General features: G+C 35.6%; 1 protein-coding gene across 2 annotated transcripts in view; it reads right to left on the minus strand.

The window, feature by feature from the left end:
- The window catches only part of LOC129275192 (integrin beta-1-A-like), a 38,864-nt gene extending 16,472 nt beyond the window's left edge, over window positions 1–22,392 (minus strand). For both annotated transcript variants that reach the window (XM_054911983.2, XM_064108494.1), the window contains exons 1-8: window positions 22,113–22,392; window positions 13,611–13,699; window positions 7,767–7,862; window positions 4,515–4,605; window positions 3,534–3,665; window positions 2,688–2,784; window positions 1,475–1,559; window positions 620–706 (exon numbers count right to left, since the gene is read on the minus strand). In XM_054911983.2, coding sequence (XP_054767958.2) covers window positions 620–706; window positions 1,475–1,559; window positions 2,688–2,784; window positions 3,534–3,665; window positions 4,515–4,605; window positions 7,767–7,862; window positions 13,611–13,699; window positions 22,113–22,209 — 774 coding nt within the window. In that variant the 5' untranslated portion in view covers window positions 22,210–22,392. The remainder of the gene's footprint in view (window positions 1–619; window positions 707–1,474; window positions 1,560–2,687; window positions 2,785–3,533; window positions 3,666–4,514; window positions 4,606–7,766; window positions 7,863–13,610; window positions 13,700–22,112) is intronic.
- Between the last annotated feature and the right edge of the window lie 1,044 nt (window positions 22,393–23,436).

Below are 23,436 nucleotides of genomic sequence, written 5' to 3' on the forward strand. Positions count from 1 at the left end.
AAACCTTGGTGAATATTTGATTTTGCGAATATGCATTGGTGTCACCAGATCGGAGTTGGAATGTATGAAGAGTATAGTGGCATACAAGATTTCTGTCATGTCACTTATTAAAACCTTTTTTGGACAGAGTGACCAACTGTGTACTTTTGCCCAATAGCTTTGACAGTAGCACCCTAAAATTCATACAAACAATAAATCTGACACATGCAGAATCAATCCCCATTGCAACAGTTTCTTTTTTTGTACATTTGAAAAAGGTTTGAAAAGTATTTTTAAATTAATTAATAAATGAATTAATTGGTCCTCAAATTCACAATGTGTGAGTAAGAATATGTTAAAAAAATTGTCACGCATTAATTTGAGGAGTAGGCCTACACTGATCATTGTCACCATCAACGCTATTTTTGTCATTATTAATATCATTATTACTATTATTATTATTATCATTATTATTATCATTATCATTATTATCATTATTATTATCATTATCATTATTATTATCATCATCACTCAGCATCATCACTATCATCATTATGATTGTTATTAATAGGTATGCATATAATTAATTATCAATATAAAATAAATAAATAAAATAAATATTGTTGTTTTTGTTTATTACCTTACAAACAGCGATCTGCATCAAAGCATCAAAACCTCCTTCGGGTGTGTCCAAGTTACCAGACACTGTTGTGCTCTGGATACGACTCTGAAAAAAGAAAGAAACACACATACATATATGTATAGCAATTCTGCAGAGTTTAATTTGGAACAAAATGGAGTGACCCGTAAGTTAGCATCATTCTGTGTGACTCTGTATTGCATAGATAGATCGATTGTTACTTGATGACCCATCCTTCGGAGTAAAAGGCAATTTGTAATATTAGTCATATTAAATTAGGATGCAGTTGACTCTTAGCTGACTCTTTTCTGAGTCAAATTTTGATCTGAAGAAATAAGAGTGAATTCGAATGCCCTGATTTTACCCACATAAGCCTACTTTCGTTGACAGAAGAAAAAGTATCATCAATATTAAAAATGTATCATCAAAATAGACATTACAGTCATATTTTTGTTTGCAACTTTGTGAGTTCATTTCTAGGATCATTATTGTCATGTTTAACTGATTTGTGGTAATCCCAAACAGGTTACCATGAAGTGATGACTGTTTTAATTTGAAAAAAATTCAAAATGTATTGCTGTTACATATATTTCATAATATCATTTTGGACACGACTGAGTTATCATCTACTATTATATAAAAAATGTTACATCCATAATACCAAATTAATTTAGAAAGTAAGGTTGAGATATTCACAGAATAAGCAGTGAGAATTCCACACAACAAATGAGTACTACATAATCCAAAGTAAAGCAAATATCTCTGGAAAGAGTATGACCCCAAAACTACTAATAATATAAATATATTGGTTTCAGGCACCTTTCCATAATTTTATATCTCTCATGTTATACTTACAGCAAAGAGTGTTGAATTGTCATTCAGTGGTAGAACATTGTGGAATCCATGTGGACTTGCACATCCAGAACATGGTGATATTAGTCTAAAATTGGGGAAATATGGGTAGTATGTTTTTCATTGTTTATCTGACTGTTTGTATAATAAAAATACCTATTCATCATCTGACATACCACCTTAGCATTAGGCCTATATTGTTAACAACGGTTGGCTAATTCATTTTTTTTCTGTGTTTGTTAGACAGTTTGGTCCATTCAGTAAATAAAAAACTGCTTTTCGAGAGAAAAAAAATACAGCGTAAGATAAGAAGTAGAATGAGTAAATTGATACCATTCACAATCAAGACATGTTTCATTAGAGAAATGAAATTGGAAACTGATACTATAAGTGTTGATTAACAAATTAACAGTACCTAATGGATGTGGCGTGATTACAATGGGAGAATACAATTGCAAACCGCATAAAAGAATAAAAAAAATTATATAAATATTATAAAAACATTTTGAAAAAATGTGCAATCCATCTAATAGGGGCATACAGAAAGCAAAAATACACATCATTTGTGGAGAAACCCAACCATTTAAAGAAGTATTGACAACAGTTTAATTCCCACTTATATATCTGTCAGATTGATTTTTTTCAATCTATTCACATCAAATGATGACACAGCTTGCAGTCATCATGACACTCTTAATTAAACCATTACATAACAGACTTCATATTCATCCTGTTGCCCTGTCATCCATTGAATCGTTCTAACACACCATCATTACGAACCACTGTCCCAATTGCTAACCAATTGGATCTCTCCACTTTAAAGATAAATACCAGTTGTGGCAACGTTCTCAAAATGAGTTCGAACAGAATCCAATAAAATTACCACCCAAGTGTTTGTATGTGTGAATTAAAAATATGTGCCAATTTGGCTCTGAAAAAAATGTGTACTTGCTGAGAAATGAGCAACATATGCATGTAATTCAATATGCTTTCTCATGAAATAATTGTTTGTTGCAATTACTTTCTTTTACCTTTTAAAGTTAATGGACAGTATATGAGTATAGTATGGAATGCCAAAGCGTTAATAAAGCACACTATTTATGTTCACCTTAAGTATTGTATTTTGCCTAATTTAGTGCTCAAGAAGCTAATTAAAGTGCCTGAGAACACAGGATAAGTATTGTGGGATTAAACAAACTTTCTGTGACATACATACCTTGCAGGTACAGTGCTCACATAGGGAAGAACAGTTTTATCCACAAATGACCCAAAGCCAAGCTGGAAATCCGTGGTTATGGAACTCAATTCTTGAGCTGCAAGAGAGATAGGTATAGGAGTAAATGTAAAGATGTTATGAGATAATAAAAAAGAGTCACTGAGTTTGGATATGATGCAGTAAAAAAAAGTCTGAAAAGTTGCAAGTAAGTGTAAAGAAAGAATAAAAAAAAAACAATATTTTTGTTATCTGGCACAAAAAAGGTTAAATCTTCAAGATGTAAAAGGAAATTTGATGACAATTATGATAAAAAGTAAATAGATACTGTAGTACATTAGCTTGATAGTACAATTTCAGGGGTCCCCCAACTCATCCAACCTCACACAAGAGTAATATTTGTAAGGTCCACCCTAACAAGTTTATGTAAGACTTAATCATACATATACAATTATGTCAATAGCTAGAGATTTCATCAAAATCGGATATAAAAAGAAAGTTGTGGCAATTCAGAGATTTAAGTCTGCACATTGGGACCATATTTGAAGTAAATAACTATTTTGTGACAATAAGTGAATCAGTTTCATTCATTTTAATCCCACTTTACGAATTTAAACCAAATTATATGAGAATGAATCTGTTTCTATATGGAATGTCCAACATACCTAATAATACTTTTAAAAAATCTATAAATGTTAGGTTTCAAAATCTTGATTTTGTGCTTGTTTGATGGCAAAGAGTGAACAAAATATTTGCTATATCGTACTCGAATAAAGAATTCGGAAATCGCCCTCTCAAAGAAGTGGCAATTCCTCAGCCAGATATACCGGAAGTGACGTAAAGACTTACATAAGGTTGTTGCCAAACCCTTGAGGGCGTTTAAATCATCCTTCATGGAGTGACTAAGGTCCATAGCGTAGTAAAGATCTACAGGATAGTCCTCAGCTTGGCGTACGTACAACTGTATTGTAATAGGCTCCTCTGTAAACGCATGAAAATAACATTATTATTAACATATTTATAAACAAAAGAAATACTTAAATCACACCAAAGCATTATAAACAAATTTGTGAAAGCAATTTGGCGAGGGTTTCTTTTGTACAGCATGCATAACAGAAGCAACCGACATCGGTGTCAATATTCAAATTTTAACTTAATGAAGGTTAAGTTTCTGAAATGTCATTACATATATTTTGAGAATAACCAACTTTGGGGCGTACTTCTTCATCATTCTCTTTTTACATCCCCCTTTTCCTCTCAAATCGTGCATTTACAACATCTTCCATTTTTTTGTTATATCATATCATACATGGAGGTCGATTTCATGCGGATTTTTATCGATTTTACACAACGGTTTTAAATTCGCTACATGCCGGTCGGAAGTGCAAGTTCCCGCCTTTTTGTTGACAGAGTGCAAATAAAAGTGACCAAGTTCAATAATGAGGTTCCCGTCATTTTTATCGTGCCAGCGATGAACAGCAAACAAGCGAGGGATCGCGTGGAGAGGTTCGACTTATACAGTGCGAGGTTGGTTAGAAAACTGAAGCAGTGTAGATCTACTTATAATTCTGTCGGATATTAGAATCAGCTGACATTCCTTTGTAGAGTGTGGATGGATGTGTGAGGTTGAAATGACACTCCAAGATTTTATTTCGAAGGGATATTTGATAATTCATTTAAAACCTAAATGCCAAATTGGAGAGGATTGATTATAAGAAAAATTGAGATATAAAAAAGCGAGGAATTGCAATAACCTGACTGCACACGTGAAGTACGTTGGCATATTGGCATCTAAAATGCCAATAATTGACAGGCCCCATGAATACTTACTTGGTCGAACCTGTATCTTCATTCTCTGTGGTTTAACTTGAACAATGTCTTCTGGATTGGTATTGGTATTAGGTTCGGTTAGAGGATCGTTCTGGTGAGAAATAGGAAAATAGCATGTTTGGTGAGTAAAAGTGAGACGTTAAAAAGTAGGCCTAATTCAAACAAAATAAGCTTTGCAGCAGGTCCTGGGTTTGCAGGAAGAAAGAATAGAAGTAATGCATTTCCATTTTTTGTCAGAAGCAGAGAAGGGATATGGACTTGTTCAACCGAATTTCTGAACGTCTATAAATTTTCATCCATCTAATTCTAAGACATGCACAAATAATAAGGAGACGGCAGTAAAAACAGCTTCTTGGATACACTATATACAAATTTGTATAGCATTATGATTCAGTTTCATTTTCGTCTATCCTGTGATCTTACAATCACCATGATCACGCGAAAATGAGGGGGGATGCTTCTAAAGCATTTTCATTTTATTGTGTAGGTAGACAATATTTGAGATTGTTATTCATATATGACTAAGCTTAATTTATTTTCTTGAATGGAATGATTCATGAGAAAATTGCCAACCGATAAAAAACATTTTTGGCCGCACGTGAGGAAAACAAAGGAAAGAGGACCGATCGCAAGCAATTCCGAACAAGGCTGAATGCATCCGATAAGGTAGTAGCCATGGCAACGGGAAGATGCATGGCGCAATGAATAGATGCACAAGAGAGCGGTAGGAGAATGGATACGAACACAATGCTTAATTTAAAATCGCATCTTATTTAGACTATTTTAATAGGTATCCTGAATCTTGCAATTCTGCGCTCACGTTGAGTATTATACAGAAGCCATTGAAGGTCTCTTTATTTACAGGTGGTTACAAGTGGGTAAACCAATTTTGTGTAGATGCAGAATTCTAATAAAGAATAAGAAAATTACTAACATTCATTAAAAAAAATAATCAAAATCAAGAGACAAGAATCAATTAATTTTGAAATATTTACATAAATAAATAATTGTAAATGAATGATAGGAACGACGAAGGCCTGAAAAATAACTCTTAAAAAATTGAATCAATTATGATAATATGGGTTATGAATATCATTCATATAAAGGCGGTGATTTTTTCGTCCATACATAATGTAATGTCTACAATTTTCATCAGATAGCGTCCAATAACTAAAATGAGGTTTATTGTCTCATGTCGATGTAGCCTGAAATAGACCTACCCCCATAACAAATCAATTCGTTATCAATATCATTCTCATTAAATGAAGAAAGACCACTGGCTGGACAGGTCTTTACATGATTCACAATACGTCATCCATTTGCTGAGTAGAATTGAGATGACTGCAATTTATATATACTGTCTGGTCAACTTGTATAACCGCAAGGCATTGTGGAATCCCACGTGCTTATTTATCAGAGTGTATATGCATGGACCTATAGGTCCATGGTATATGTAACGCATTTTATTAGACAAGACAACAGACAGCACGTTTGCAATCTTTGCATAGTACATATACCTCTATGAATCATTGTGAAACAAACTGTGATTCATGCCTTTCAAACTACTTTTTCATTAAATAATTTATCTTTTATAAATAATTCCGAACCACACGGCTACTTAAAAAAATCATGATAGGGTCCATGCTTCAACTCGAAAGGGACAAAATGTTATAGATAGCATATTTTTAGCAGTAACATATTTATTCAGATGTGCTAAATCATCTTTTTTATGAAGGTGATTTCTGAATAATTCTCGTAACTGAGTAAGATAAACATTGTCAACTAACTTTTATATCGTTTTTCTTTCTTGTACTTTTCTTCTTTTAACTTCTGCTCCATTTGGCTCCCCCGCAAGTGGCGCCCGGGACCAGAGACTCTGGGCCCCCCTATATATTCATCACTGATAGGCCCTATGGACCCAACAGCAGATTGAAATATATTTGGAGGAGTCCGCAATAGGCTCATGAGAATATATTAAATAGATTATTACATTAGGTTCAAAACCCGACTACATCGGACCATGTATGTACAATTTCAGAGGAGTGATGGTGTGACAGTATCCACTTGCGGTGTCATCAATTCATCCTTGACATCGCGTCCAAACTACCACCTCTTTACCCTCCTCCCCTCGCGGGTCCTCCGCTCGTCCTCCTTCTCGAAAACTGAAGTACGCGCCGAATAAAGAAAATGTATCCGTCACCACTGAATGCATTTCAGTTTTACGCTGCACACCATCTATTTCTATTTCTCTCTCGAACTAATAATGGCAGAACACCTGACCCACTCATTTGTATTGGTACGGACCAATCCATCAAGTAGGTGTAAGCTATCTCCAACTCTCACTCTCCAAGAATCTTTCTCACTCGATCATTCTGGTGCCTTACGAATATAACCTGACGCAGTCTTGAGACGAAACACCTCCCTTGGAAGGTATATGTACCCCCCATTTTGACTACAAAAAATCTTGGCATGGTTTCACGAATCATTTCAGCACATAAAAATTTGAATTCTCCGCAAATCGATGAGAATGGTAAGAATCAGTAGATCACAGTCCAGGGCTTCTCAGAAAATCAACAATTTTGATTATTTTTAAAAAATGAAATCCTGGATTTTAGTCTCATTCGAAGTGATCTGCCCACAATCGCACATAATCGGCATTGACAATGATTGACGAAGAATAGACCAGTTCGTAGTTACTTCATGGACAATTTTGGTAAAATGATCTTTCATTTCTTTCATTGTGATAGGCAGATTTCAAAGCAAGATATTACGTAAGCATGCCTTGCATAGCAGTATGAAGAAATTGAATAGACCAGGTGACTAGAATAGCACACCAATGAACACTCTATGAACGTATTGTTACATTTCTACTTAAATGCATTTCATAGCATGTTTTCCAAGTACTTGGCAAACTGTGAAATACCAGTCGTTCGTGGACGCATTGTTTTTTGTGGATATAAATGAAAAACACAATGCAAAAGAATATATGAATAATCAAGACATCAAAGTTGGTGATTATCTCATTCAATTTTTAACCACCATGTCACTTTAGTACAAATGACCTTCCTCTGATCATGCGCAGAATCTTCTGTTCATGCGCAGAGTGGAACTACGAACTGGCATAATACCAGTTACCGATTTTGGGAATTGTTACATACACCTTGTTCAAAAGTGGGTTAGGCAATTCTCCTTCCTTCTATCTCGTCATCACACTCATGTTCAGATAATCAAAATGATGTATGGATCACTTACTTGTGTCGCCACTTTAGAAGCGACGGGATTGGTGATGTTGGTGCAACCAGCGTCCTGTAAGACGTTTTCAAGATCGCATCTTCGTCCTTCGAAGGTCTATAAGGAAGAAAAGGGCGAGTGGGGAGAAAGAAAAAAAAAGCAAATAAGAACGATTAAGAGTAGTTCACATGACTTGTGACATCGATAAGAGGGCGCTTTGGAATCTAATTCGCTATACGCGCTTCTATGCAAATATGCCATAGGGTGTGTGTGTGCGTTTAGAGCGTCTGTGTCTATTTAGCAGTTTGCGCGTGTGAAATATTATTTTAATCATAAATGGACATGTATCAATTAGATGTTAGTAATTTACGTCTGGGAACTGATCTTCATCGTTACTTTCCCAAAAATACGCACCCAGGATGAAACCTCAGCTCTCTAAAATCAGTTATCTTGTCCTCAGAAGTCAGAACAGAGGTTGTGTGTGCCATACATTCATATCCACTGTGTGCGCCGTTATTTACACAACCGTATTGCCATATACACACAAATCATTTTGCAGGAGCTACCTTTTTTTTTTCTCTCTCTCTCTCTCTCTCTCTTTCTTCTTCTTCTTCTTCTTCGTTTTCTCATTCTTCTTCTCGCCTTTATCATTATTGCAACTTTGGGCCTACGTATGTCCTCAAATTGCATTCATCGGTGAAAGACCACACTGAAGAAGTACATGCCTTAAGAGTTTGACATCTTGAAAAGGTGGTGCGCTCGAAAGCGCGGGAAATACATCGAACAAAATAATAACCACGAATAAACACGCGTGACCGCAACGCAAGTGAGGTTGCGAACTTGCAAGATTGACTTGACTGTGGATTCCATCTCATATCTACTGTTTCATCCCATTGGCGAACTTGCAATGTGGTGAATAATGCAAGAACAGGCTTCACTTAAGTTTCTGACGAGAGTTTGATTTTTGACACGACATTCGAATGGTGTGTACCGTAGTTGTATTTTCAAATTAAGAAACTTGTTGCACTTATTTATACTACTACCACACCTACTAACGGAAAACATGGAAAACTAACACTTTAACTGCTGCTTCTACGTCTTCTACCAGTACTAAGAAGCAATAATTATTATTTGTCCCCACCTAATTATTTTACATCTACTAATACTTCTATATATATCCACTACATTTTATGTATAGTATATTAATTGTGCATCTTTTAATTCTATACCTACTATTTCTATAGTTCACCTACTAATTCTACATCTACTACATCTACTAGTTCTTCATCAACTGCATCTACCAGTTCTACTGCTTCTTCATCTACTACTTGTAATCTACGACATCTACATCTACTACTACCTCTATATTCACTATCTACATGAACACTCCCGATTTAAAGTCACTTGAGTCACTAAAGTCACATGATGATAATATTTTTATATCTACAAATTCTACATCTACTACTTCTACATCCACCACATCTTTCAATTCTACATCTACTAATTCCACATCTACATCTGCTAGTTCTGCATCTACTTATATTTCTATATCTACTATCTACAAAGATCCCCGATGCAACGTCACTACCCCCACCAGTATAGTGATATAATGACACTATTTTTATATCTACTAATTATACTTCTTTCATTTCGACATCTACTAATTTTCCTCTTTTTTTTTAAACTTCCATACCTACTTTTTCTATATCTTCATCTGTTAGATCTGCATCTACTACTACTATATCTACTATCTACATTTAAGATCCCCGATGTAACGTCACTCCCCCACCAGCATGACCAGTATGATTATATAATAATGATATTATATTGTAACCTATACTTCTACAATAAATATATTTTCTATTACAGGGCATCTTTGATTCTGAAACTCTATTAACATTTAGAACCTATAATGCATGAATGATGTCTTGACCAGTGACATCGCGAGTGTGTAGGCCTAATACTCGTTATCTGCCTCGAAGAAGAGGAGAAAGGAGATTGTGAAGGAAATTGCTGCTTGAGAAGACCACCTGCTCAGGCATACAAAAATCGATAACCAAAATCCCTTTTCCTTCTTTGAAATCCTTGAAAGAGAGAAAGAAGAGAGAGATGGAATAGAGAATGGAGAGAGAGGGGAGAGAGATAGAAGAAGATAGAAGAGTATGTGTGTGTGTGTGGGAGGGAGGGGGAGAGAAGAGAGACGGAGAGTGGGCATGGTGGGTGAAGGGAGAGATAGAGCTGCCTTCTGGCGGACAATTTAACAATTTTTAATCGACCATTATTGGAAATGCCTTGCGTTCCTGCCTGCTAATAATCCATCCTCGAATTCATGCAAGTTCTCATCATCACCCGTTGCCATAGAAACATAGTTATCAGAGATCAATTTTACATCATCGTTTATCTCCTAAATTCTTTCAATCTCTATCGATTTTGTGCAAATGGATGGGTGTAAGCCCCTTTTTAAGAGATATGGGGAACCTCTCTTTGATATCTTAAAAACAAATGTCCTTTATATTAGTAAGGAGATTGTTGAGATGTTTTAACTCATATTGTGTTGCTAGCATTTTGTTCTCAGATCGGAAACAAAAGTACTCATCTAAAACCTGGTTATCAAATTCGTGCTTGCTCTAACAAATTTAATTAATAATTTTCTTTTCGCTTAATTCATTGCCTAGGCTTTTTTCTCTCTTTTCCTTTTTTTTGGAATGGAAATTTATAAGAACCTCTCCTTTAAAAATCTGTATCGCATTTGATGTACAGTATGTTGGCCAAAGGAAGAACACAAGCTCGGGGACAAAAGTTCTTATAACTTGTAAAATGTAACATATTGTATGTGAGTTGACTCATCTTCATCTGAGCTGCAAGGAAGTCTTTCGGGGACACTGGGTTTCTATGCCAACTATCACGGGGATTTCGTAAGAAGTGGCACAAACAACAACTATTACGATAGCTTAGTCTGCTGTAAAGAGCGAATAATAATTTCCCGCCTCCATTTCCAAGATATCCGTGATTCTAGTTACTGACAGCTGCATTCTTGATTGATGATTCTGGGGGAAAACCAACTCATCTTCATTCAGGGCCTGCTTCATAAAGATTGTTATCAATGACAAGTTATAAGATACTGGTAAAATCTACCAAAATACTGCATTTTGATTGGAAAATGGCAAAGTTATTATACATTTCCATCTCTTAAGCAAGTCGTAGTGAAACGGGATCTTGGTCGTAATGTAAAAGATTCACAAACCATTATTCTGTCTTTTTTTCATCAATTACAGTAACGTAGGCCTATAGCCACGTTGCAATTACGACCTTTTCTGAAATAACACTGTAAATATCTTACCTTACAAACTAAATTACCCTTATTGGGTCTTAAGGTGCGTCCCTCCTTTTTTTTTTTGGGGGGGGGGGAGGGGTCTTAGATAAACCAAACACTGTATTTAACATGGTGTAAGCCATTCATCATACATTTCAATGTAACATGGCTCCACATCACAAAGATTTAGCGATCATCTCTAAATGGAATGACCAATCAAGGTCAATTTTACACGTGCATTTAGTTCAAATTACTGATCAGGAACCAATCAGCAGTCTTCTTTTATAGTTGCTATTCATCGCTAAGCTTTGTGTTACTGGACCCTGGGAAGACGACTTTGGGAAATCTCCTGTCACGGTTGAATGTTACAGTCACACTTATCAAACCGACCCCCAACCGACCGATGATCTGCCATTGGTAAGAAGTAATATCTTTGGTCGGTCCATTGGGGGGGGGGGGGGGTTCCCTGGGTCCCGTAACACAAAGCTTAGCGATGAATAGAAAATAACAAAGAACACTTCTGATTGGTTCCAGGTCAGTATTTTGAACTAAATACGCATCTAACATTGATCATGATTGGTCAATTCATTTAGCGATTGATCGCTAATCTTTGTGTTACGGAACCCAGGTGTGACAGTGACTTTGAGGGCACTTGCTTGGAATCGCTTCGGGAGGCATAGGATCGAACATGAAGGTTCATGACCGTGCATCTTAAACGAATTCAACACTATGAAGGTCTCATGGTATCACGGGCTCATTTTCCACATCGCAGATAAATATCCTGAAAAGGAAAGTTTAAGATGTATGGCGGGCAGGCTACGCCAAAACACAATTCCTAACTTCTTTAACAGGTTGATGCAGATTTGTCGAGATAATCGCAGACCCACATTCTAAAAATGGTTTACTCGATATTTTGTTACTCTATCTGTATATGGGCATGCGTGTTTGGAAATATAATGCAAATTCTTTGTGAAATTAAAAAAAATCTTATCCAGTTTCTTTTTTTGAATTGTAGTAATGAATCACAATTTTGGTTTCCTATTTCAAGAAAACAATGCATATATCCATTTTACTCAATAGTAGGTAAAATGCAATGTTAGTAGTATAAGAATTTGAGTAGAATTATAATTAGTAGAATTTGAATATTGCAAGAGGTGTTGAAAATCGTTCACCAATATGGCATTGAGTGCTTGACATAGGAAAGCACCTCGGCTCGCTCTTAAAAGCGGTAAGGACCGTTGGCCAAAATGTTTTGTCTGCTTAGAATTTCATGATGCTTAGTAAATAGCACTTTGGAGGGATGAGGACGGCGTTTGGGGGGTTTCGGGTGGCCGTTCGTTCACCTTCAGGTGCGTAGAGCAGATGGGGCGACAAGGACAAGGTGGAGGCTTGGATTCTCAGATGATGAGAGGAATGGCAAGGTATATGAGGTATGAGGAAGCATTGAATTATAAGATGGAGGGAATATTGGAAACAGGAAATTGGAAGTGGACTTCCAGAAGTTGGCACAAAGTGAGGAGGATACGACCTATACGACTGAGATATAACTTCGATGTCCACTTTGTAGAACATTTAAAAAATACCGCCGTTGACAACCTCAGGAGGGTAGAAGTATAAACTGATCAGGACACCATATAGGGCAGTATCTTTTATAATAATAAAAAAAAATAGAATGCAGTCGTTAGGGTTGTATAGACAGATCATAGAGGAAAGTGGTCTAGCGATCGGAAAATAAGCAATCATCCCGCTCCCACACTACACATACAATAACACACAAGCACCCACCCGTAAACATGGTAAACATGCCCCAGATCAAACAAGACGTTTCAAGAAGACTCTAATTTTCTTTAGGGTCTATGATTTCTACAACCATGAAATTCCTTTCCAACCAGGCCCACAGCTGTTTCGATAACCAGTGACATTTTTTATCATCTTCCACTCCCATCCTCATTATGATCTGACTATTTTATCTCCCCTTGTACCTCCTGCCAAATTAGTCTGCGGATAGTTCGAGGCCTACCGTCATTTTGAAAATGTCACCGATAACATTACAAGGGATAGGCCTCGATATCGGATCCCGTTTTAATATCAGGCCTTCATGAATTTTCACTTTCACAAAATGTCAAGCTACGGATAGTTTTCCCTTGCATGTTATGGTACATCAAATCGCCATCCACTGTGCCGAAGTGCTTGTGAATGGTACATTAAATTTTATTAAAAAAATAGAGCATTCATCAGTGAGAATATAATTTTATACTTTTTTTCAGTAGCAAAAGAATGGTTTGTGTACACGTTTTCAAACTATAGGCGCTGACTGTGTAATCACTGTGGCAAAGCAAAGACAAAATGCTCGTCAAAAAGGCGAATGTTGTAAAGAAGTCGGACAAAGAATGGGGATTTTTTTTTTAATATGAGATCACAAAGACTCTTTATATCTCAAATTGGTGATTAGATATATTATGAAGTAGTTAGGAATTTTCTACCAGTTTTCCACTAAAACAAAATGAACAATGTGATTTGAATAGTTATTATTTTATAATTTGACAACTTACCGCTTGAGTACACCACGTGCATTCTGGGTTTACTGATATACACTCTCCACACGTCTGTGCACCATTACACATCGAACTGAGTGCTTCATCTGTAATAAAGGAGAATACAAAGTCAAATCATAAAATCATGAATGTATGAAGAAGATATGGAGGCCTATATCATTATCAATATCTATATGCATAGTGTGGTTCAGCGATTGGAATTGTCTTCTCTGGCAAGCACATTTCATTTAAATAACGCGCTAAACTTCGACGACGTGTGTGCTGAATGGTTTATTAATAAAATTGATATCAAGCCTATTACAGCTTTCGAGACCAAGCGGCTGATAAACTAAACAAATGTTTTGTTTGTTTAACATAAATTAATTCAAATTTCTTAAAAACAATTTGTCAGTAATCTAAGATGTTACTTTTCGATTTGAGAATCTTTCATTAACAAGCATGATCGTGACTTATTGTAAACGAAGGTTCGGAAAGAGAGCTAATATCAGGATTTTTTCTCTCTTCAAGCTTTAAAATTCGACAAGGATAGTGAACTATAATTCAATCACTCAGATACACTCCTAAGTGTTCCCCTTCTTTGATATGTAGTTTTATTTAATTTCCTTCTCGCTCAATAAATTCCTGAAGTCTCTACCTCATGATTTAGTTTACAGTTTTGAATACATTTATGCGATTGATGACCTAATCACGTTTGGGTAGCCCGATGAGAGGCTAATATTTCCGACTGTAAATTGAGTGTCTATACAGTGCGTCCCACAAAAACCGAAACCGAGATTTATCGATGATTTATCATATCTTAATCACAAATACAATAGACAAATTACCTACCATTGTAAAGCTTATAGAATCTCCTCTTTTATCTGAAATTACTTAGATTATTTCTCATTCACGTATGAGTGAGCAAAAACAATTTGAAGAGGGGATACCAAAGAGTCATTTGGCAGGCTGTATCTGGGATTCAAAAAGAAAACAACATTTCTAAAAAGTTCAATATCTGCTCTTTAATTTGATACCTCAATTACGGAAAATGGTCAAGAAATTAGAAAGTTCTGGTTATTTGAAATAAGGCTTGAATTTCAATAATTTCATAAAATGAAGAGGTTTTACAGGCTAGCGTTCAAACTCACTCGACACTCAGTTTTGTTGACGATCAGCCATGCATGAAGTCTTTTGTTAACCATGCTATAGCTTCTGTGGGAAACCGGTGAAAACACGTTTATATAATGAAATTATGGAAATACAAGCATTGTTTCGAGAGAACGTAACTTTTTTACTTCTTGACCATTTTTTTGTGATTAAGGTATCAAATTAAAGAGCAGATATTGAACTTTTTAGGCATGTGATTTTCTTTTTAAAATTCAGATACCCCCCGCCAAATGAGTTTTTGGTATCCTTTCTTCAAATTGTTTTTGCTCACTCATGCGTGAATGAGGAATAATGTAAGTATTATCAGATGAAAGAGGAGATTCTAAGCTTTACATTGGTAGGTCATTTGTCTATTGTATTTGTGATTAAGTTATGATAAATCATCGCTAAATCTCGGTTTTGTTTTTTCTGGGACGCACTGTATAGTTTATGGGTTGCAGTCGAAGATGTATAAAGATGAACCATATTGTAGGTCTATATTGCTTTAATGGTAAATGTTTTCCCTGTTAACCTAGCCACTATTATGATTGATAAAATGACACATAAATATTTGTAGAGTTATGATTGTTTGATGCAACCTATAATATCAATATTTTCACGCATGGGCGAATCATAAAAAAGAGGGTTTCCTGGATTTCAAAGATGAACTCACATTTTCATAGATTTTCTGCGCCTTTGATACAACATGTCAATTTAATCAGGGAAAATTAACAAGACGTACAACAATACCTACGCAATTCCATCAAACTTTCATTATTAATAGCTGCCTAACATAGAACCACATACATTGACAAAGAAAGTGCATGCATGCAACAAAATGGACTGGTGAGTTAAAATTAAACTTCGAGCTGCGCTGGCTGTTATCATTTTAGACACTCGCGCATTTAAATTTCTTCATTGTGTAAGCCTACAGAAATACAAACATAAATACACACTTAAAATGTTGGGCAACTATACTGTCCACTGTCTGTTGTTTAATGTATGTTGGTAAAAAATATGTATATATATATATATTCTGGGCAATCGTTATTCAATTGAGCAAATTCATTACAATGTCATTAAAGGGCTGATAATATTGTAAAACTGTGATAATCTTTTTGCAATTCAGATACCACCGTATATACATGGTATATGTTTTCGTACCCTCCCTCAAATTAATATGACCCCATCCTACGAGAAATTCTGAAATTCTATGTAGCTTGTGAACCTGTTGGGCATAATCACCAAAATGATATTAGTTCGTGTGTCTCTATAATCGTGGTAATAATACCCGAACTAATACATCTTACAGTTTTCTTTGATACATTTCATGTTTACATAATTCACTCTGCATGTGAATCATGCAATGTATATACATGTTGGGTAGGACTACTACTACTATTATTGGAAACATCCGTCATTTTAATGGCCTAAGCAGACAAGTCATTATCCTCTCAATGTGACATCAAGTCAGAGCTATAGCTACCGTGTATAGTCTATGAGTTCATGGTCAACCCAGTATTGAGTATTTTACAGGCTGTGCGATAATGGTCGGCAAACGGTATATTTTGGTCGCTTCTGACTCTGAACGGTAAGCACGCATCGGTTTTACCAGTAAGTTGGGAGTAGTTTGCTGTCAGTGCTAAGTTAAAGCCAGTAAGTGGGACTACAACTACATTTGGGAATAATACTCAGCTATAGTTCTAATAGGACCATAAAGGTTTACTCTTTTGACGCAAAATATAATTAATTTGATTTGTAAATTTCATGTGCACCTATATTTTGTAAACTACCCACCAAGCTGTGATATTCTATTTTTCGCAGAAGGAAAATTAAGCAGCCTACATCATACATCAGGTATGTCCTAATATCCATTGCAGATTTCTGCCGAGTCCGCTACGTAAACCACTAATCATTTTCGGTCTTATTCCTATGATTTTTTTTTCTGAGAGGGGCAGATGTTTAATGCGTTAGCTAAATCATTAACATTGGTTGGTCTATTTCTGTCAAAGGTCAAATAGATTTCTTGGTATACGTGCATTACTCATACGTGACTTTATAAGTAGGCTTTAATAATAATTGCAATGCTTACAGTGATATCAAGATCCAAAAATTGATTAATAGCTCCATCGTTCCTATATATAAAAATGGCTATTATGAATGAAAAACAATTTTAGATATAGGCACACAGAATAAATAGAATACATTAGTCTCCAGAGGTATCTCCTCAAAGTTAATAAAGACATTAAAAATATAATAAAATGGGGGCGAAACAGCAAGGTTTACATGTAGGAAGGAACCGAGAAAATATCTCAGGGATTAAATGTACCACAATGTATTACAATGTATCTGTTTTTAAAGTATCTCGACGGTTGAAAGGAGCTGAACAGAAGACAAAATCTATATTGATACAGACCGGCGACATGTATGGATAGGCCCGAATTACGTGATTTTAATAAAGGGAATTACATTTTTTAATGAGTAATATTTATTCATACCGCATCGGTCTATTTCCTCATAATACGTGCACAAGCGAGGCCAAATTTAAATCCAAATTGACCCACATAAATAGATCTATAAAATCGATTCAATCGTTATAAACATAGCCTCACCGCAGTTTCCTGTTTTATAGCTAATAATATGGTTTGTTATTTGTTATACCTTTGTCCTATAAATGAAAAGCCTTGATAAACCCATTTTATTATCTGTGGGTCTGCGGCTGTCCCTTTTTAGTTTGCCAATGATTAGAATTAGAATTAATAACCGATCCAAACTTCAACTTCTACCCTGCCATCGAAATAATACCCAGTTCAAACGTTCACGTCTTTCCCTCTCTTCGGCTCTCTCTTTATCTTTCTTTAAAGGAGGAGTTCACCCTGAAAAAAGCTTATTGTGAAAATAGCAGAAATAATAATAAAAAAATATTGCCGAAGGTTTGAGAAAAATCCATCAATGAATTAAAAAGTTAGTAGAATTTCAATTATTTTATTTGTGACGCCAAATGCGAGAAGCATTCCTACATAGCGAATGATAAAAAAATCAATGAAATGTCATTTTCTCAGAAAATTGAAAATAGTTTTTACTGTACCTTTTGTTACATGTACAATCAATAGTCATTTCACACCCGATCATGAAAAGAAAACAAAAAAAAGTCATCAGAAACCATTAAAAAAATGGAATTCATGCATTTTATATTACATAACACATGGACAGCGGCTCGTTTATGACGTCGAAATCCCAAATTTAAAATTATAATAACTTTCATAATCTTTAACGGATTTTCCTCAAAACTTAACCAATGGTTTTTTAATTATTTTTCCTGCTATTTTTTACAACACACTTTTCTTCAGGGTGAACTTCCCCTGCAATATAATCTATTTTTCATATTTCCTTACCTCCCATACATCCTTTTCTTGCGCAATGACTCACATACAGATGTCTTATAGAGTAGGGCCTATTCAATATTGGTGCACATAATAAGGGAAAAGCGTCCAATTTAGCACCAAACGCCACACTGATTACAGACTTCTGCACCTTTCTTGTCCCATGCACTGACGATGATTACAGCAATGGGTACATTGAAAGGTACAAACTGACACATTTTAATGGTACTACCATTGACGTGTTGTTCTCTTTCAATTCAAAGGTGTCATGTTTAACCTTCACCAGACTAGTGTTTTCATTTCGTATGAAAAATAACAAAAAGTAAATAAACATGTAACAAAGGTGATGTCAAATAAATTGGTCGATCATCACCCACGCTTATTCAACCGTGTAACCATTTTTCAGTAATACGGATCTATAAATATTTGGTTGGATTTAAAGTTCAGGGACTGTAGCATTTCTATTCCCTGCTTTAATGTATTAGCAAATATTGTGAAAGCATGATGCCCATCGATTTATCCGTGTCTGGAATTCATTTTCAGCAGTTTTTTATTGAAATACCTAAAAGGGTGTCACTGTGTTTTGTCCAGTAGCTAAGAACATAGTAATACACATTTTTTGATTAAAGTGTGTTCACGATATTGGGCTACGTAAAAATATGATTCACAGTTTTTTAAATGCTCAAATTTAACAGTGCAAAGACAATTCCTTACTACTGACACATCTTTAGTGTGAGAACCCACAGTGTATTTCAGTGGACAATGTGAAATGTGATTTTTCACTGTTAGATGCTTAAAATAGAGTGAAGATAAATTCCACACTGTTGACATGTCTACAGTGTGAGAATTACCACAGTGTGTGCATATAGAGGACTATATGAGAATGTGATAAGTGTCAAGGCAATTCGACACAGTCACTGCAGACGCCTCATCCGTGGAGGTGTTCAGATGCTTCCATGTATATATTGAAGTGTGAATTGAGATACACTGTGGGATTACCAACAGGCACAGCAGTAACTCATCACATGGTGTATTTTTTTTTTCAATTTACGCAACTTACCCCCAAAGTCCCAAACCGCTCTAACCAATAAACAATTTTGTGAAACATGATCATTTCCTCTTTTTTTTTGGTGTGCGTTTTCAGACAATATTTTTTTCACTCGAAATTGATATTCCATATTTCAGCTCATATTGAACTCGAATTTAACGAGTCAGATATTAATATAAGCTGAAAATTCTCTGAAAATATTGAATATAACTTTCGATTTCGGGTGAAACAAAAAAAAATGTCGGAATACACATAAACACGAGGAAATGGTCATGTTCCACAAAATTGTTTATTTGTTCAATTCGAGCGGTTTGGGGATATGCTGCGTAATGTGAAAAATAGGCCTACATCATCTGATGAATAAGAGGGACAACACACAAATAAAGTATTTCATGTCAACCAAGGACAAAGAAAGATAGAAATGATTTAATGTCGTGACTTTTTAATGAAATAAGAAGACCGACAAGGAGTGTCCTTTAAAATCTGGACTGAAGCCAATGATCAACAAAAAGTCTTCAGCCGTTGGTGTAATATATAAGTCATCTAAAATCATTGTACCGTGTTCATAAAAGTAAAATAAAAATGCAATAGCAATTTTTCCTTCACATGACAAAGTTACCATATCAATGCCTTTACTATTATCGTAACAGGGGCGGCACAGTGCCCCCACTTTTTGAAGCCCTGAAAAAGTGCCCTTTTTACGCAAGAAAAATGCCCCCTTATGAACATGCTCTGTGCCCCTTTCACCTGAGAAGGACCCGTTTTACAACGAGTGCCCCTTTGAAACAAGAATCCAATATTCTCTTTCTTAAACAGATGTTACTTCTTATGATGGAAAAAAACTTGTAAGAATAATCCTACGTGCATTAAGTTTCGTGAGTCACATGAGTGGGGTATTCAGCGGCGGATAGATGAGAAGGGGCTTGGGGCTCTTGCCCCCTCCGTCATTATTCACGACCAAGGAAAAGAAGAGAAAATGAAAGAAATGGAAAGAGAGAAGGGTGAAATATTATATTATTTTCTGTATATTATGTAAAAATCTATCACAAAATTGGATTTTCATTCATTTTTTTTTGCTCGCTCGCAACTTCTTATAAATTTTACGTGATACGACATATCTAGCCCCTTCAACATTTTTGGCTCATTAGTCATTACACCACTGTAGATTTCTTTTTTTCTTTGTCTTAAAATAGTGCCCTTTTTCAGTGTGCCCCCTCCCCCCAATTTCAACTTCGCTCCGCCGCCCCTGTATTTTAATATATATATTTTTAATAATATATTTTTTATAATCTATTTTCACAGAATGGAATCTGATAAAGCATGTTATACCATTACTTTCATTACAAAAGTAAAATATAGGACAGCTATTGACCAGGAAACCCCTTGCTTGGTTCTGTCCTATAAAATCGGCACCAAGAACAGTTTGAATCGCAATCTTCGGCACACATTTCTTGAAACTAGATCTTGAGCTTCCACCGGAAGGCTACCATGACCCCCTTGACCTTGTTTAGGTTTAGAAGCCCTTGCATTTCCTGGTATTGATATTGTTACATGAAACATCAACATTATCTCTATGGATCCGAATCATAGCGATACAACATGATCCAAAACAGGACGCGTTGCTAATAAAGTGAATTTAAGGATTTCGTAGAAATAAGTAAATCTCGCTTTTGATAATCAGATTATCAGGCATATTTTTGTTTCAAAGAAATGCTGATATACAGTACATTATGTCTATATCCTCAATGTTTTATTCTTATGATGAACTTGTTCTCAATTGGATACTAAGGATATTGTAGATTTGCAAAAGACATGCCTCTCATTTTCATACTCTTTCTTCGAACATCATCATAAAAGCTCTCGGTATAAAATAAAATGGCGAATACTTGGATGGAGTTGCCTTAAAGTATAATCTATAAATATTGTCAAGTCTTGTAATTTTTATCTTTCTTTTAATTTATATCATTCTAACTATCTGTAAATTGAAAAAAAATAATAAAATTTTCTGATTTTATTTAATTTGAAAAAAATAAAACAAATAATTAAAAAGTTTTAAATTTGGTTCATGTCGTAAGATCACTAAGTAAGAGACAGCAAAGAGAACATGTTTAAAAAAACCCCGGAAAAATACGGCATATAAACTTGAGTGCGACGCACAGACGGTCATCCAATTTTCGGAGCCAAGTTACTGTTTCATGCCTTTTTTTATCGAATCTGTGCCCCCGAGTGTGGAAGCAATACCAACGCCTAATCCTATTTAAGCCGAATTCTGGGGGTAATATGAGCTCTGATTTACCACATTAAGACTAAATTCAAGTTTAATTTGTAAGGACGAGACGAAAAGACTTCAAGCTCTCCCCTTCATTCTCTCCATCTCTCCCTCTCTATTTTCTCTCCCTCTCTACAAACCCTCTGGTTTGAAGATCGAACGACTTTGAGTGTTATTCAATGGGGGGGGGGGGGGGCGGGGATTTCCCCCTAAAGTGTTCTGCGATCTAACGAAAGTAAAATGTTAGCGCATTGGCATCACAATATGCTTACATGGGAAATCATGAATAGTCAATGTGTCCGTTGTGCTTGGAATTAAAAATCACCAGAGTATTATTATTGCTTTAACATGTGTACAACATGAAAAAATTGAGTTCAAGACCAGTGGGTTTTTTTTATTGGATGTTAAGTATCTTTACTGACCTGATTTTGAATCGTGCTGGTCCCGATCGCAGTGTCGACGCGCCGACGCAGAAATTATAATTTTGATACAGTTTAATATCAGGACGAAGTATCTACATAATTATTATGATGCGCGTACGAGCTGTATCCGAGCTGACCGATGCATCTTCCTATGAGGCTAATATCAAAGGCACCCGCACAGTGTCACAATAGTCAATGACATATAGACCTATTGCTTTTTACAGGTAATATTTGATATATCGTATAACTTACTTGAATGTACTGTGAAAATTCCAAGGACGAATGTGAGAAGAAAAAAGAGCGAAGTTTCAAGACGCATCGTCCTGTGTGGTAATCTAACTGACGCCATCGTGAACGATCTATCACCACCACGTTACTATGGAAATGTGTCCTCTGCTCTTCTCCACCGTGTCTCGAAGCCAATCTCCCGAGAAGAAACCCTCACCGCGGATTACCCGCAGCGTTCCCTCGTCGAACTGCGAAAAGTGTGACAGGGCTGCCCAGTGCCTACTCAGTTCCAACCTGTACAATAATGTGTGAAATGCAAAGAGATTGTATTAAGTATACACCTTAAGATGTAAAATGTTGCAGTTTCTACTTCTACCACTTCCAGACTTCCTCCGCATCTCCAACGATCTTTATTGTCAGAGAAATTGGGTAAAAAGAATAAACCAATAAGTGTACGATGTGATAGGGAACAGGGGCGGGTTAGGATTTTTCTTGCTTGAAGAGCATTAATGAAGGTCACTTAAATAAAGTACAACAAAACAACTGTACTACCAGTTTTATCTCTCTCTATATATACAAGAAGGTTTTAGTTTTGAAAGGCGAAGGAAGTGCAATCAAGGGGATTTGCCTGTTTAATTTGGAGATATTTGAAAGTCTGTGGTTGAAAATGGGCATGTAATGTCGAATGTCATTAGGGACATCGGCACATTTAAAGTAAGTTCATGAAGTTAATACAAAATCAACGTGAACGGAATGCAAAAAATGAGGTTTTGCTTTGTGCAGCATTACATGTGATGTTCAGTCGTTTTCATTGCGCTTAATGTGTCTTAAAATTGGCAAAACACGGGACACAGATGAACGAAAGTTTCCTTTCCTAAGATACAAATTACATACTTCATAATCAGGTCGGGATTTGAAGAATATGAATGAGATTTTGACAAAAAACTCTGTATCTGAGTTTAAGACTATAATATGAAGTGCTCCCACACCTTGAAAAATAACAACATCCAGCATGTACATGTTATTAACATGATAAAGGCGGAAGAGTTTCGCTTTAAACACAAACATTGTATGTAACTTAACGATTAATATCAAACACCATCAAGTGGCACTTGATATTTACACACTTGAAATGTTGGGCAACGTTTATTTATTTAGTCATTATCCAATTAAGCAAATTTATCACCCAATTATTAGTTTTTAAGACCAAATTTGGGCAGATTCTAACCAATAGTTGTGTGGACAGTATGTTGCCCATGCAGGGTTGGTTAAAAGTTGGACATTTTGCCCAACTATTTTAAGGAGTGTATATACAAGTATATCATCTGATTAAAAAAACAAAGAAGGG

This window comes from Lytechinus pictus, chromosome 13 (genome assembly GCF_037042905.1).
Source record: "Lytechinus pictus isolate F3 Inbred chromosome 13, Lp3.0, whole genome shotgun sequence".
Classification (NCBI taxonomy): domain Eukaryota; kingdom Metazoa; phylum Echinodermata; class Echinoidea; order Temnopleuroida; family Toxopneustidae; genus Lytechinus; species Lytechinus pictus.